Genomic DNA, 14,161 nt, shown 5'->3' on the forward strand with positions numbered 1-14,161 from the left:
CCATATTCAGGGCCTTGATAGGGAAGTAGGACCCTGAGACTTGAGATAGGAGTATCTGGGTAGAACTTCAGAAACTTGAGTCCCCTATGTCCCTGAACTCACTGGCATTGCAGAAGTGACACACTCCTCTTTGTTAGAGAATAATGCACCCTGACTTATAACAAGGCTTCTTCTCCTCAAGATCTACCCCAATCCCTTCCTGGATACTCATTCAGTTAAGTACCGTTGAGTTCCAGTGTAGTTTGACTGAAGAAGTGTTGGGCCTGAGAGAGGAGAGACTACATTCTAAAGGAGCTCCAAAATCTGGCTAATATGTATGTAACAGCAGGAACTGGGAGAGGATGCCTAGGTGTTAGATGACAGGGGATATATATGTCCTGGATATAGGTCTGAATAAGGGAGAATTTGTTCAAATGGAAGCGCACTTTCATAACACAGGATTTAACACACGGGCAACGGTTCCTGAGGTCAGTCCTGACACTCTGCTTCGATTTCTTGAAAGCTTAGAAAATTCCAGAATTGCAACAGCAGATTGTGAAAGGATAAAAAGGCTTAGATGTAAGTATGCTAAATCTATTAAATAAGACCAGAACACTCATCAACTGATTAATGTGCTTTCGAAGGGCTTGGAGGATATTCCATTTACCGAGTTGAAAATAAATACACTGATGAGGACACCAGCAGAATCTAAAAGCTCAGAAGTAGAGAAATTCTGCTTCCATTTTAAGATGTAGTATAAAATGGAAAAAATATTACTCTCACTTTTATAATAAACTAGGTTCAAATTTATGACTTAAAAAAGAAATTCATAAGAGAGCTTATGTCACAGAGCAAAAATTGGGCCCCAAATCTGAGGAGAGACAGGTGCTTTCAGGGAGAAAGCAGACATAAGTCTTCCCTTGTGTGGGAGACACAATCAGGACAGATCAGGTAGAATAATTAAAGTAGTAGTCAAGGCCAGGTAGAGATGAAGCCTCTAGGTACAGTAGAAATTGGGAAAGTCCATACTTTCCTGTAAGCTCTTCCCTATGAACCCTATATGAAACTCACAAAAAAGATGAGAAAAAGTCTTACAAAAGTGTTTATTGTGGTGCAGACCTGTGAGAAGAAACAGCAGTTATACAGCAGGGGCAGGAAACTAATCTTTCCTCCTTCAGCCTTCCAGAACAATACTCAACCTGTGTGTGGGTGGGGGTGAGGGGAAAAGGAAGGGCAACTACACAATGCAAACTAACTAACCAACCAAGTACTAGGGTAACCCAACCAATAAATGTCAGACAGACGCTGTCTGGGGAGATGTTAACGGAGAGATAACATCCTGGAGGTATGGGTGGTATCCTTTAGAATTCATTATATATCTTAAACAAATGGCCATAATATATTGCTGATTTCTCTAATTAGAACAATCATGAGTTTGAGGGAGGAAAAAAAAGGTGGGATTAAGGATCACTATTACTCCCAGTAACTTACTCAAGAACTTGTACTTTCTGTCCTCACAATGTTAAGTTCTATAGATCTAGAGGTCCTGGTTCTCAGAAAGAAAATGTTTCTACCAGGAAACACAGTAAACATCTTAATAAATTTAAAGCTATGACTGCTGCCTGGTCACTTTGGGCTCCTCATGTTAGAACACTGGGAGGCAGAGAAAGGAATTACTATACTGGCAGGAGTAGTTGGCTCTAAACATCATGAGGAGATAGGGCTGCTCATACATAATGAGGACAAGAAAAATATATTTGGTATTCAGGTGATCCATTTTAACTGCAAATGTACAAGTACAGCAACTACGACCTGTTACGGACAGAGTAACCTGTAGAGATGAGGGCCTGGCTTACCACATCAGGAAAGATAGCTGGGGGTGGGGCGGTGGGGGCGGCCCGAGATCTACAGTGGGTAGAGGTGGGCCTTTACCAGTACGAGTTATGACATTAGGATCAACTGCAATAGCAAATGTAGTAATTTTCCCCACTAACCTTTCTCTTGTAAATTTCCCCAGAAATTCTGACCAATTATAATTCTGGAAAAGCTATACCTGGATGAAATAAACTTAATGTGAGAAACAAGTGGATCTGAGTAGTGCAAGGGGTACACTATTTAAGTTCCCCACCTATATTTCCTTTAACAAGCAGGTAAACCATTCTTCCAGCTGTTATAAGTATTGCTTTAGAAAGATTCACTGTTGCCTCTTTCTTTGTAAAATTGCCCCCCAGGCAAATGGGAATTGCCTTACCCAGGAGATTACATCTCTTTCTATGGGTAGTCTTCAGAGATGACTAACTGATATGGGAATGCAAAAAGCTAGTTATCAAACTTCAAGGGGGGACCACTTCCATAAGCTCATGAATCCATAAGCTCATCTGAGATCATATTGTAGCTAAACTTAGCTGAGTGACTTCCTTCCTTAGTTCCTTCCCCTGACTTAAACTGATTTCCACATTACTTTCTCCTGACAGTATTCCATCAATAAATAACACTGAATTTCTGCTTTAGGCCCTGCTTCTAGAGAACTCTAAGGCACTGTATTTTTAAATTATCTTTATATCTTTTATTATAGTATTTGCAAAATTATGCCATACCTTCTGGAATGATTACTATAATTATGTTAAATCTATGTTAACATTTTCTGTCTAGTAGCCGTCCTTTATAAAGATTCAAAATTACATTGATTGCGGTTGTTTCAAATTAATGTCTTGTCTGAAATGTACTTTAATATTCAAAACGAGAACTTGAGAGGGTGTCCTATAATATGAGAAAAATTATTTTCAGGGAGAAAATCTAAAGAGAAAAGAAAAAAAACTGGCTTTTATTTGAGCAGTTAGATGAATAAACAAAATTAATCCACAACACATTCTGCTAGTAAGTGGCAGATATAGGATTATAACCCAGTGACAACTTCTAGTGCATTTTTTTTTGCACCTCACTCTTCTAGTAATGTACTTATTACTGGAAAAAAGAGTCATCAGGCTGATATCAACCTGAAGTCTTTGTTGTTATTAGAAGAGAGAGCCTTAAAGATAAGGGGAAAAAAATTACCAGCCATTCTTCAAAATTACAGAATAATGTTATTGTTTCGAGTATTTCTTGTGTGTGCGTGTTTCAAGTATTTCTAACCCATCATTCAACAACTTCTAGAGAATCAACATGTATAAGTAAAGTGATCCACAAGGAAAATCTGGGGGGAACAACTTGTGTTCCACCATACTTTAAAACCACTCTGTGACTAGGAAGCCAGGAGAGAATCAGACTCTCTTCTTGAAGAATGTAGAGAGATATACGAGAAATTAACTGTTCACTAAATCTTCAAATCCTTTTCTTGTCCTAAACTCACTGAAAAGAAATGGAGAAGTTAAGAACTTCAGGCCTCAGACAGTCAGAAATTTATCTTAAATATTACCTGAATTGTTATAAATTTTTGTCTTCCCATAAGGAATTCTATAAAGGCCAAGGATATAGCCATCTTCAGTTACAACATTATACTCTTCATCTGGGTAGCCCCAGTAGGAAATAATTTGTCTCTAGACAAAGAAAAAGCAAAGATTTCAGAATAAGATTGTTAGTCAATTAATATAATCTAATTAAGCTAATTTATTACTATAACAATGAACTTTCACTTTCACATTCTCTCTCAACCTCAGGCTTATCTATTTTTTATTTCCATTAATTTACTGACTCATTCAGTAATAAATATTTATAAATACCTACTAAGCATCTGTCTTATACACTAGGAATTTATGGACAAATTTTAAAAAATCAATAAAACCCCTGCCCCCAAGATATATCTCAAGAACTAACCCATTATTTTTTCTAATTACTAATCACTTATACTTTTACTTACTCATCCATAAATAATTTTAAAATATATGCTCATCCATAAATATTTGCATGTTTATGCATATAGCTAAGTTTACATCTGAAATCTTATGTAGGTATGTATATGGAAGAAAATTGATAAGTCCTCCCTGGAGGTGTGGATATATTTATAAATATTTTCATCACAAAGACAGAATAAAGCTAAAGGGGAAAAATGCACTATAGAACAGTAGATGAGGAATATTAGTTGACTCATATCAAAATATATGAATATAGAGATATAAATTTGACTGTAGATCTACTAAATAAAAACCCCCTAAATTGAATAGTAGCATTGACTTATTTCAGCAGCTTAGCATTTATTTCCTAGAAACTTACAATATTCATATTTGCTTCAGGGTTCACAGATCTTTTATATCGAAAGGCACCATGAGTAGTTCCAAGAGTTAGGATGAAAGATATCACTTTGAAAAGGTACCACATTTGGGATCTACATATAAAAAGAGATGTTAATACTATTAAAATTGCAGCAAGTAATACTATTTGGCTGTTTAAATAATTCTGTAAGGTAGGGAATATTACAATTTTCAGATGAGAAAACTGAGGCTCTGAAAAATTAAATAACTTGTCTGAAGACAAACGATATATAATTAACAGTGTAGATTCAGATTCAGGCCTCTTTTATTCAAAAATCCATGCTTTTCCAACTACTCTATTTTATAGCATAAATTCTCTCTCCGAAGTCTCTGTTATAGTATTGTTTTGCCCAATTCTGAGAGATTTATCATATATTGCAAGTTAATTGAGATCTGAATTATTGATGTATTAGTATAGCTATAGAAAATCTGAGTAAGACTAGAATAAACCTTGATTGAATTAACTTTTATAAAATACAACATGATAACTGCAAAATACTCATTTTTTTCAAGTGCACAGAGACTATTTAAGAAAGATCATCTTAGCCATGAAACAGTACTAATAAATTTCAAAAAATATTAAAATATTGCAAAGTATGTTCTCAGGCCACAACAGAAATTGAAAGTGAATAACAATATGTAAAAAAAAAAATGTAGAAAAGGTTCAAATATTTAAAGTGCAAATAATGCATTTATGAATTTATGAATAACCCACAGGTCTTGAGAAAATATACTAAAAAAATTAGAGAATATTTTTGACTGAGTGATTAGGACAGCATACCATTTCTAAATGAGTTGAATATGGTTGAAACAATGCTTAGGAAAAATTTATAACTGCTAAGATACCTTGTTCACCTAAGTAGATAGGAATAGAAGGACTTTTGGTAATGTTAATTTTGTGAAATCTTGAGTTACATGTAAATGATAGAATAACTCAAGCAATTTTTAAAGACGGCAACAGAGGAGGCTCCTGAATGGCTCTCTTTCTGTGAACACACTGAATTGAATACATAGACAATTCCCTCTGACAGAAATCCAGAAACTAGCTAAGAGACTTCTACACATCTGATGAATGAGAAAATGCACAGATCAACACAGGTAAAAAAAGTCTAAAACACATTCTTGCCATAAATCTTACCTGACACAACATCATATAGTTGGGAGGGGAACCCCAAACCCTCAGCTTTTTCCTAAGGGGCAAAGGATTTGAACATCACATCTAGGGACCCAACTTTTAAGTCATTCACCCTAGCAACGGGCCTCCAAAACATCTATGTCTGAAAGCCAATATTCAAGATCCACAGACTAAAGCAAACAAACAGTTATTAATGGGCAAGGGCACTCACTGCATCTACCGCTCCAGGGCTCAGTGTAGAGGAAGCAAGCAAAATACTCCCATCTCTCAGTCTTCTCCTAAAAGGTCCATTTGCATACTTCAAAAACTGCCTGAGGGTCAAGCTTCTAATTTAGCAAGCATCTATGGTCTGACTCAGATTCTTTCCAGAGATCAGGAAAGCCAACAGATATGCCCTGCATCCTCTACCTCCTGCCCACCCCAAGTTGCCAGTATCTCCTTCAAAGATGCTTATACACATGTCTTCACCCTAGCTTTTGTGACTGCCACCCAAGAGATATGTTCCAAAATTGCTTGGGGTTTCTATTCCTGTGGGAAATCCCACAGGAATATAGAGGACAAAGAAACAGTTCTTAACCAGCTACCATCTAGAGCTCAGTACAGAGAGAGCAGGCAGAAATGCCCATTTCTCAGTCTGTATCTATTGCATACTTAAAAGCTGTTGCCTGAGGCTTTTAATTTAGTACACATCTAATGGCTGACTGCCATTCTCCCCAGAGACCAAGGAAGCTTATGGACACCTCCATTGACTTTTCCCTATAGCCCACTCCAAAGTTCCAGTATCTTTATGGAAAAATATTGCACATATATATGACACCTCAGTTTTTGTGGCTACCTCTTGAAGGACAGGATCCCAGAATTTCCTAGCTCTGATAGCAAATGGAGCTTACATTCAGGAGTCCCACAGGACTGTAGCAAATAAATAAATTCTTAGTGTGCTCAGGTGCACCCATCCCCGCTCCCACCCCTGCCACACACACACAGGCCTAGTACAGAGGGAGTAAGCAAAAATGGCCACCAAGCAGTTTTTCACTAAATGAGCCTTCCTACATACTTTCCCAGTTGCTGCCTGATGGTGCAACTTGCTTCTGGGTACTAACTGCAATCTTCCCCTTTGGGACACTGATGGATCTTGGTATAGCCTCAACTACTAGCAGTCACTAAGAACAAAAAAAGATGGCTTGGGTAATCACAAAGGTCAGACAGCCAGAAGTAAGCACCGCTGATGATGTTCATCTCATACATGAGAAAATGCTAAGACTAGGAGAGGTGGCTGCTTTACCTAACTCACAGAGAGTGTCAAGGAAAATGAATAAATGCAGGAATATGTTGATAGATAGTTCAAAAAAAATTGTCATAAAGATGTTCCCCTAGATCAGGAAAATAATATGTGAACAAAGTGAGAATTTCAACATAGAAAGAACATCTTAAAAAGTACCAAATAGAAATGACAGAGCTGGAGAACAGAATAACTGAATTGAAAAATTCAATACAGGGATTTAACAGCAGGCTAGATCAAGCAGAAGACCTCACAGACAGGGCAGTGAAACTTATCCAATCAGAGGAGCAAAAAGAAAAAAGAATAAAAAAGACTGAAGATAGCTTAAAGCTTTCTGGGACATCAATACACATATTATAGAGGTTCTAGAAAGAGAAGAGTGAAAGGGGCAGAGTGCTTATTCGAAAAAAAAAAAATGACTGAACACTTAGTCCTAATTTAGAGAAAGAAACAGACATTGAAATTCAGGAAGCCAAGAAAGTACTCCAAAATATGAATCCAAAGAGATCCACGCCAAGACACATTATAACTAAATTGTCACAAGTTAAACATATGAAGAGAATCTTAAAGCAGTAAAGAGAAGAAAACAACTTGTTATATAAAGGGAACCCCTATAAAACTGTCAGCAGATGTTTCAGTAGAATCTTTACAGGCCAGAAGAGTGGCATGATATAGTCAAAGTGCTGAAAGGAAAAAAAAAAAAAACAAAAAACTGCAAACCAAGAATATTCTACCCAGCTATGTTGTCCTTCAGAATTGAAGGGCAGATAAAGTTTTCAAGAGAAACAAAAGTTGAAGGAATTTATCACCACTAGATGGGACTTATGAGAAATGTTAAAGGGATTTCTTCAAACTGAAATGAAAGGATAGTAATAAGTAACAGGAAAACATATGAAACTATAAAACTGACTAGTAAGATAAACATATAGTTAAATTCAGAATTTTCTAATATTTTAATGGTTGTGGGTAAATCTTGAGAAAGAACAAAGCTAGATGTATCACACTTACAGTTTTCAAACTGTATTACAAAGCTATAGTAATCTAAACAGTATGGTATTGGCATAAAAACAGACAAATATGTCAATGGAACAGAATAGAGAGCTCATCAATAGATCCATGCCTATATTGTGAATTAATTTACAACAAAGAAGCCAAGAATATACAATAAGGAAATGATAGTCTCTAGGATAGAAATCTCTATCCACTTTACCTGCTAAAATAAGATAATTTCAAGCCTGCTTACCATTCTGGTCACTTTTTGGGAATGGTATGTTTCTGAATTATTCTCTTAAAATCTGGGATCCAGCACTAAACATAGTGTTCTAGATGTGATCTGGCCAATCTAAATAATGTGGGACTATCACTTCTATTGTTCTACACACTGTATTTCATTTATCATAGCTTAGGTTCATACTTTTTGTCTTGGCAGCTCTATTATACTGTTAACTCATAATGAGCTTAGGGTAAATTAAAATTGTAAGCTTTCCTTCCCCGAATCTGTAAAATTATTTTCTAGACACAAGAGTAAGACTTTGAATATCCTTGTGCAATTTTCTTTTGGTTAAATTTCAGTGACTGCCTATTGAAATATTTTTAAATCCTGATTTTGAAATAGACCCATGGGCTATTTATCTTCATTTCGTCCCACTTAAAAATTGTTAGATATGCTATCAATAATTACCCAACTTATCAATAACATAGTTAAGTGGGGACAGACAGAGTTGTAGATGACTGGCATAGTTTATATTATCACAGTCATCTTATGCCATAAAAAAGCACTCTCTGAGAAAGGTTATTCAATATTGAAATCATCTAAATGAATTATCACTCAGCTTACCTTACTTTATTATCTTTGAAAGGCTTGTATACTTTCTAGGCAAAAAGTGAACTCTCAGTCTTCAAGAATTCTAACTTTGATTCTAGTTGTCAGGGATACTATATTGAATATGACAATGTTTCTGCCCTCTTGGTATTTAAATTCTAGTATGAGAAAGATAATAAACAATAAAAAAATAAATGGGGGAAAAAGCAAGATAACGTCTAAAAGTGATTAAGTGTTATGAAGAAAATAAAACAGGTTAATGGAATAGAAAGTCACTGGGTGGCTGTTTTAGTTTAAGTGGTTAGAGAAGGCCTATGTTAGGTGACTTTTAAGCTGGAATTGAATGATCAGAAGAAGCCAGCATTGCAAAGATCAGAAATAGAAGAGAAAAGGTCAAATGACTGGGAAGAGCAAATATAAGTACATCTGTCCCAGATAATTTGTAATCTTACTTCCTGTAGGTCATGTGACTATTCCTAGCTCTCCCAGAAAGATATACTACTGCCAGTAGCCAACCATGGACCCACAAACCCATAGTTACCAATAGCTCTGAACTAATATAACCCATCTGAATACTGGGGATGGAGGGTAGGGTGGGTATCTATACCACTCTCTGAAGACTGAGAAATCACAAGTCACCATGGTTACTTCTATTCAATGGTCATAACAATCCCAAATTCTGGATAATTTTTCAAGAGCATATTGTTGATCATAAAAGAAAAAAAGAAGAGAGTGAAGAATTGATGCAAATTCACAACTCCTGGAAACACGAGTCAAGAAAGTATGTTTTGTACTCAAGAACAATATAAGCAAAGTTTCTCACTTCTACAGATAAGTGGTAAATCTGAAGATGTGTTCAGAGAACATAAAACAATTCGATTTAGCTGTAACACATGATGTATGAAGGTTATCAAGATAAGATATAAACATAGGCTGGAGAAATTATTACTGAATACTTTTATACCAAGTATTTGAACTTGATTATGTATGAAACTGAGAGCTACTGAAAGCTTTTTGAGGATGGTAGTGACTGATCTAGAAGCTTGGTGCAGGAAATAGACTAGGAGTAGATAGACCAGTTAGAAAACTATTGTAATAATTCAGTTAAGACCTTATGATTGCTTGAACCTAAGTAATGAATTACTCTGTTGGTGATTACTTTTCAAAATGCCAAATGTCCACAACTGACAAGAATGCAGTAAAACAGGCACTTTAGTACATTGCTGGTAGAAGTGGACCACAGTTGGATTTTCCTGGTATACAGTTACATGGAATTGGGTTTAAGAGACAAAGGAAAAGAGGTTAAAAAAGAATAGGAAATTCAGGCGAACCTAAGAATGGTGGGTACAGGTTTGCGGCCAGAGAAGTTGTGATGGATGCACTACTATATTTTGACCAAGGTTAGGAAGCGCCTGGTGTGAGAGAAGCGGCTGCGGCGCTGGTGGAAGAGGAAACTCGCAGATACCAGCCTACTAAGAACTACCTGAAGTACCTGACAGCCCCGGATTATTCTGCTTTTGAAACCGATATAATAAAAAATGCATTTGAAAGACTGGCTGCTTGGCCAATTAAATTGCTCAGTATGAAGCAGTATGAGCTTCCAGCCCCTTCCTCTGGTCAGAAAAATGACATTATTGCATGGCAAGAATGTGTAAACAATTCTATAGCCCAGTTAGAGCATCAAGTGGTTCGAATTAAGAATCCTGATCTAATGGCGCAGCATGGATGCAATGCCTGGAAAGTCTATAGTGAAAATCTAGTTCATATGATTGAACATGCACAGAAAGAGCTCCAGAAGTTAAGGAAACATATTCGAGGTTTAAACTGGAAGCGAAAGAACATGCAACTCACAGCTGGATCTAAATTGAGAGAAATGGAGTTAACTTGCGTATTCCTGGTCAGTAAGAATTACAAGATCGAAAGGATTATTGTGCAATTAGAAAATGAAATCTTTCAAATTAAGCAGCAACATGGAGAGGCCAACAAAGAAAACATCCAACAAGACTTCTGAAAAGAAATTAATTTGGTGGGTAGAAAGGAAGGCAAATTGGGCTCTGGCATCTGAACTGTGAAGGACATAGCATCTCACAAAACTTTTCAGTGGTTAAGTGTTTAGAAATCACAGAAAGTGAACTATTATATTGTTTGTACATTAGCAAAATGAAAAATTTCAACTTGGTGTTAAAAAAAAAAGAATAGGTATCTTTAGATAGGTATCAAGGATGACAAAAGAGAAACTTTGAAGATGATTATGAAGTTTCAGGCCTGACTGTGGAAGATGATGACTATAAATATAAATGAGGAAGCAGGAGAAATGATAGAAAAGAGCAGGAGAATACACCCAAAAGACCATGAGGACCTGTCCTGGCCTCATCATCGAGATAGGGTATAATTTTAGGCAAACTCACTTAAACTTAGTATCTACCTTTACATATGGAAAATAATGGTGGCAGAGGGCAGTTAAAATAGACTTTCCAGTTAGACAATTTTGAGATTTTAGAATGTGGTTGAGAATCAATTATTTAAGCTTTTTAATTTTAGAGAAATCTTTTAGACTATGAACTACTATAAGACAGGGACTTATTATTTTATTCTCTGTAACATATCAGCTTTATCTTATTTATAACTAACAAATATATGGTTATAAATATACGGTCTTTATAAAATATTTGAAATTAATACAAAAATATAAAGTACATTTTCTTCCTCTCATACTTCTCTAATACTGCATATATATTTTTGTGTGTGTGTGTGTTTACAAAAATCTGGGATTTTACTGGTTTTGTAGCTGTTTTCCAGGATTATAGAATGAGTAGTTTCCTATATATCCTTACATAGTCAAAAACATTTTTTAGTAGCTTCATATATCCCAAACCTCTGATTGTATACTTTAATGTTTTAATAACAGAGGTAAACACATTTTAACATAAATCTTAATATATATCTGTACATTATTTTCCCAAAATAAATCTGTAGACTTGGAATGTCTCATTTAAAGGGCATAGTTTTAAGGCTTTTGATATACTATCAAACTGTTCTCCAGTAAACTTGTCCTTTAGGCTTCCACCAGTAATACATTAAAGGGTTTTGCTACATTCTTGCCAAAGGTAGACATGTAACACTTAAGAAAACAATTCCTAACAAATGAAAAATGGTATCTCACTTTAAGTTGTATTTAAATATAGAAACTTTGAACATTCTTCTATGTTTATTGTATTTTACATTTCTATTCAAGAATTCTATCCAATTATGAACATTTTCTTTTGGATTTTGTCATTTAATTATGTCTTTAAGATTTCGTATAATAAGGGTGTTCCAAAAAATTTATTCACTATTTTTTATTTTGTCTTGTGTACTTTGTAACATACAAGTTACATGTAAATTACTATGTATTCAATGTTTTCCTGTTCGGTTCTATCTTTTTTGTTTATAAATGTCTTCGACTATATATGTTCACCCCATATATTCTAGTTTTTATCTTATTAGATATATGTAATATTAGCCCATTACCAATTTGATGTACAGTAATTTCTTTATGATGCGGACATAAAGTAAAACTTGTAAGTTGTAAATGTTTTCATTATACCATTGTCAATTTTACTAGTTCTTATAGATATTCAGTTTCTCTGGTTTTCCAGGTAAAATTTTATCTATGTTCTTGTAACTTAATTCTTTATTTTTTAATAGTTCACATTTCTCATTGCTTTTTGTTGTTTCATTGAGAATTTCTAGGGTAATATTAGGGGTAAAAAAAAGTGTAATGGCCCGAATCCTTGTCTTGTTCATCTTTATAGCCCTTAGAGCATTTGGAATGTGTCTGACATAAAACAATACTTACTGAAGAGTTGACTGGTCTTAAGTTTTCTGGCGAATCAAATATCTTTAATCCTCACAAATCTGGAATGTAGACATTATCGTTCTTATTTCACAAATGGAGAAACCGAGGTTCAAGAAGATACATAAACATACACAAAGCCCAAGGGCTAGTTTAAGAAAAATATCTCCTTGATTCCACAATCTTTTTCTATTATGTGAATAATGGCCATTAAGGCACTATAAGAAAGCTTCCTCTGGTGTCGCTTGTATAGTCCCTCCCCTCCCCACTTTCAAATTTAGGATATTAAGAGAGCAAGGGTCCCACAAGATAGAGACAGTTATCCCTTTAGTCACCTTGGGCTGGGTCTCCACTGTGGTCAGAAGCCCCGTGGCGAGGAGGGTTCTCGCACTCTAAGCTATTTGATTTCCAGGCTTTTCTAGGCGAGGAGCAGGCCGGAATTTGCAGTTTATCTGATGGCGCCAGGCAGTTTTAGAAGTCGGTTCTCAACACGCAACCCGAGGGGGAAAGCGGAGGTTTGCGGCTCTCTTCAAGGCTGACCGGCCTCGCGGCTCCGGTCGCCTCTCTCCTGCCCCCTGCAGGCCAGCCGGCGGGACTGCCCAGGGGACGGGTCACGGCCTGGAGCGTGGAGCCGAGAGAGCGCTAGCTTGGCCTCTGCGGCCCCCTCACATACTGCAGGCCCGCCAGCGTGGCCGCGGACACACCGGGCCATGGCGCGGGTGCTGATCGTAGGCGCCGGGCTGACAGGGAGCTTGTGCGCAGCGCTCCTGAAGAAGGAGACGGCCCGACCTTTGCACCTCGTTGTGTGGGACAAGGCTGGGGACTCAGGTAGGTTGTCTAATAGCCAAATCGCAGGGGTGGGTAGGAGTGAGGAAAGACTGGCCCCTTCCCCAGCTTCTCAGGTGAGGGCGACCCCACCGGAGAAACCCTGCGAAGAAAACCACGCAGCTCGGCTCCCCGCGCGGCCGGGCCTGCGCACTGCGCGCTTCGTCACGTGACCGGAGGTTTCCGTCGCCCGGCAAAGGCCGGAGTAGGGGCGAAGTTGGAGGTGGCGACTCCCGCTGCGGTGGCGGCGGAGCAGGACTACCTGGCACACTTGGAAGCCAGGCCCAAGCGGCTTGGGAGGAATCCTGACCAGAATTTGCAAAGTTTGGGCCTGCCGCTGCCTCTAATAAGAATATTTTTACCTTGGCCTAAGAGTATTTTTATCTTGGCCTGTCCATGCCTTTGCCCGTTTCTCCAGATTAGGAGATCCCAGAGTGCCCATTGACCAAGACTTTACGAAGATGTAGTTTACAGAGGACGGTTATTCTCATGAATCCTGGCTGAAAGTGAAAGCATTCGTTGATTGGTTCATTATGACATTTTATTCATTATTTTATCCCTTCATTCCTTTTTTCAAAGTAGTGAAAATAATGCACCATGCAAAGTGCTGAACACTGCTGCATTATTCATGTGTCCTTTAAAAATTTTTTTTAAATTAGTGACCAAATTGTCTTTTAACTACTTCCTGACAATGTTAGATGACAAAGCCTTCAATTTAAAAATGTTTTCTAATACAGCTGCAAAGTAATCCATTTGGGGTGACATGGGGTGAATAGCATAAATTGCAAATGTTCATTCTAATACGCTAAGGTATTTTCCTGTGAATCAATTCAAGGGGGAAGAATGACCACAGCCAACAGTCCTCATAATCCACAGAGCACAGTCGACTTGGGTGCCCAGTACATCACCCGCACTCCTCATTATGCCAAAAAACACCAAAGGTGAGTTAGTTGAATGGGGGTGGAATCAGTCTTACTGCTTGTGTGATGTAAAACGATATAAATCATCCATTTTTAACAGGGTTAAACTTTGCCTGTTG

At 37.1% G+C, this 14,161-nt stretch overlaps 2 protein-coding genes and 1 pseudogene across 7 annotated transcripts in view; 2 read left to right on the top strand and 1 right to left on the bottom strand.

The window, feature by feature from the left end:
* The window catches only part of LOC102879981 (lipase member J), a 28,675-nt gene extending 15,902 nt beyond the window's left edge, over positions 1 to 12,773 (bottom strand). For 4 of the 5 annotated variants that reach the window (XM_015599836.2, XM_015599835.2, XM_015599834.2 and 1 more), the window contains exons 1-4: positions 12,633 to 12,773; positions 12,301 to 12,359; positions 4,189 to 4,300; positions 3,395 to 3,515 (exon numbers count right to left, since the gene is read on the bottom strand). In XM_015599836.2, the coding sequence (XP_015455322.1) occupies positions 3,395 to 3,515; positions 4,189 to 4,293 (226 nt within the window). In that variant the 5' untranslated portion in view covers positions 4,294 to 4,300; positions 12,301 to 12,359; positions 12,633 to 12,773. The remainder of the gene's footprint in view (positions 1 to 3,394; positions 3,516 to 4,188; positions 4,301 to 12,300; positions 12,360 to 12,632) is intronic. The other variant, XM_006926029.3, reaches the window with a different exon arrangement.
* LOC102880224 lies at positions 8,093 to 10,473 on the top strand (annotated as a pseudogene).
* A 202-nt stretch (positions 12,774 to 12,975) lies between the features above and the next one.
* RNLS (renalase, FAD dependent amine oxidase) overlaps positions 12,976 to 14,161 on the top strand; it is a 243,391-nt gene continuing 242,205 nt past the window's right edge. For both annotated transcript variants that reach the window (XM_006925976.3, XM_025042342.1), the window contains exons 1-2: positions 12,976 to 13,125; positions 13,958 to 14,063. In XM_006925976.3, the coding sequence (XP_006926038.1) occupies positions 13,008 to 13,125; positions 13,958 to 14,063 (224 nt within the window). In that variant the 5' untranslated portion in view covers positions 12,976 to 13,007. The remainder of the gene's footprint in view (positions 13,126 to 13,957; positions 14,064 to 14,161) is intronic.

This window comes from Pteropus alecto, unplaced genomic scaffold (genome assembly GCF_000325575.1).
Source record: "Pteropus alecto unplaced genomic scaffold, ASM32557v1 scaffold88, whole genome shotgun sequence".
NCBI classification, from domain to species: Eukaryota; Metazoa; Chordata; class Mammalia; order Chiroptera; family Pteropodidae; genus Pteropus; species Pteropus alecto.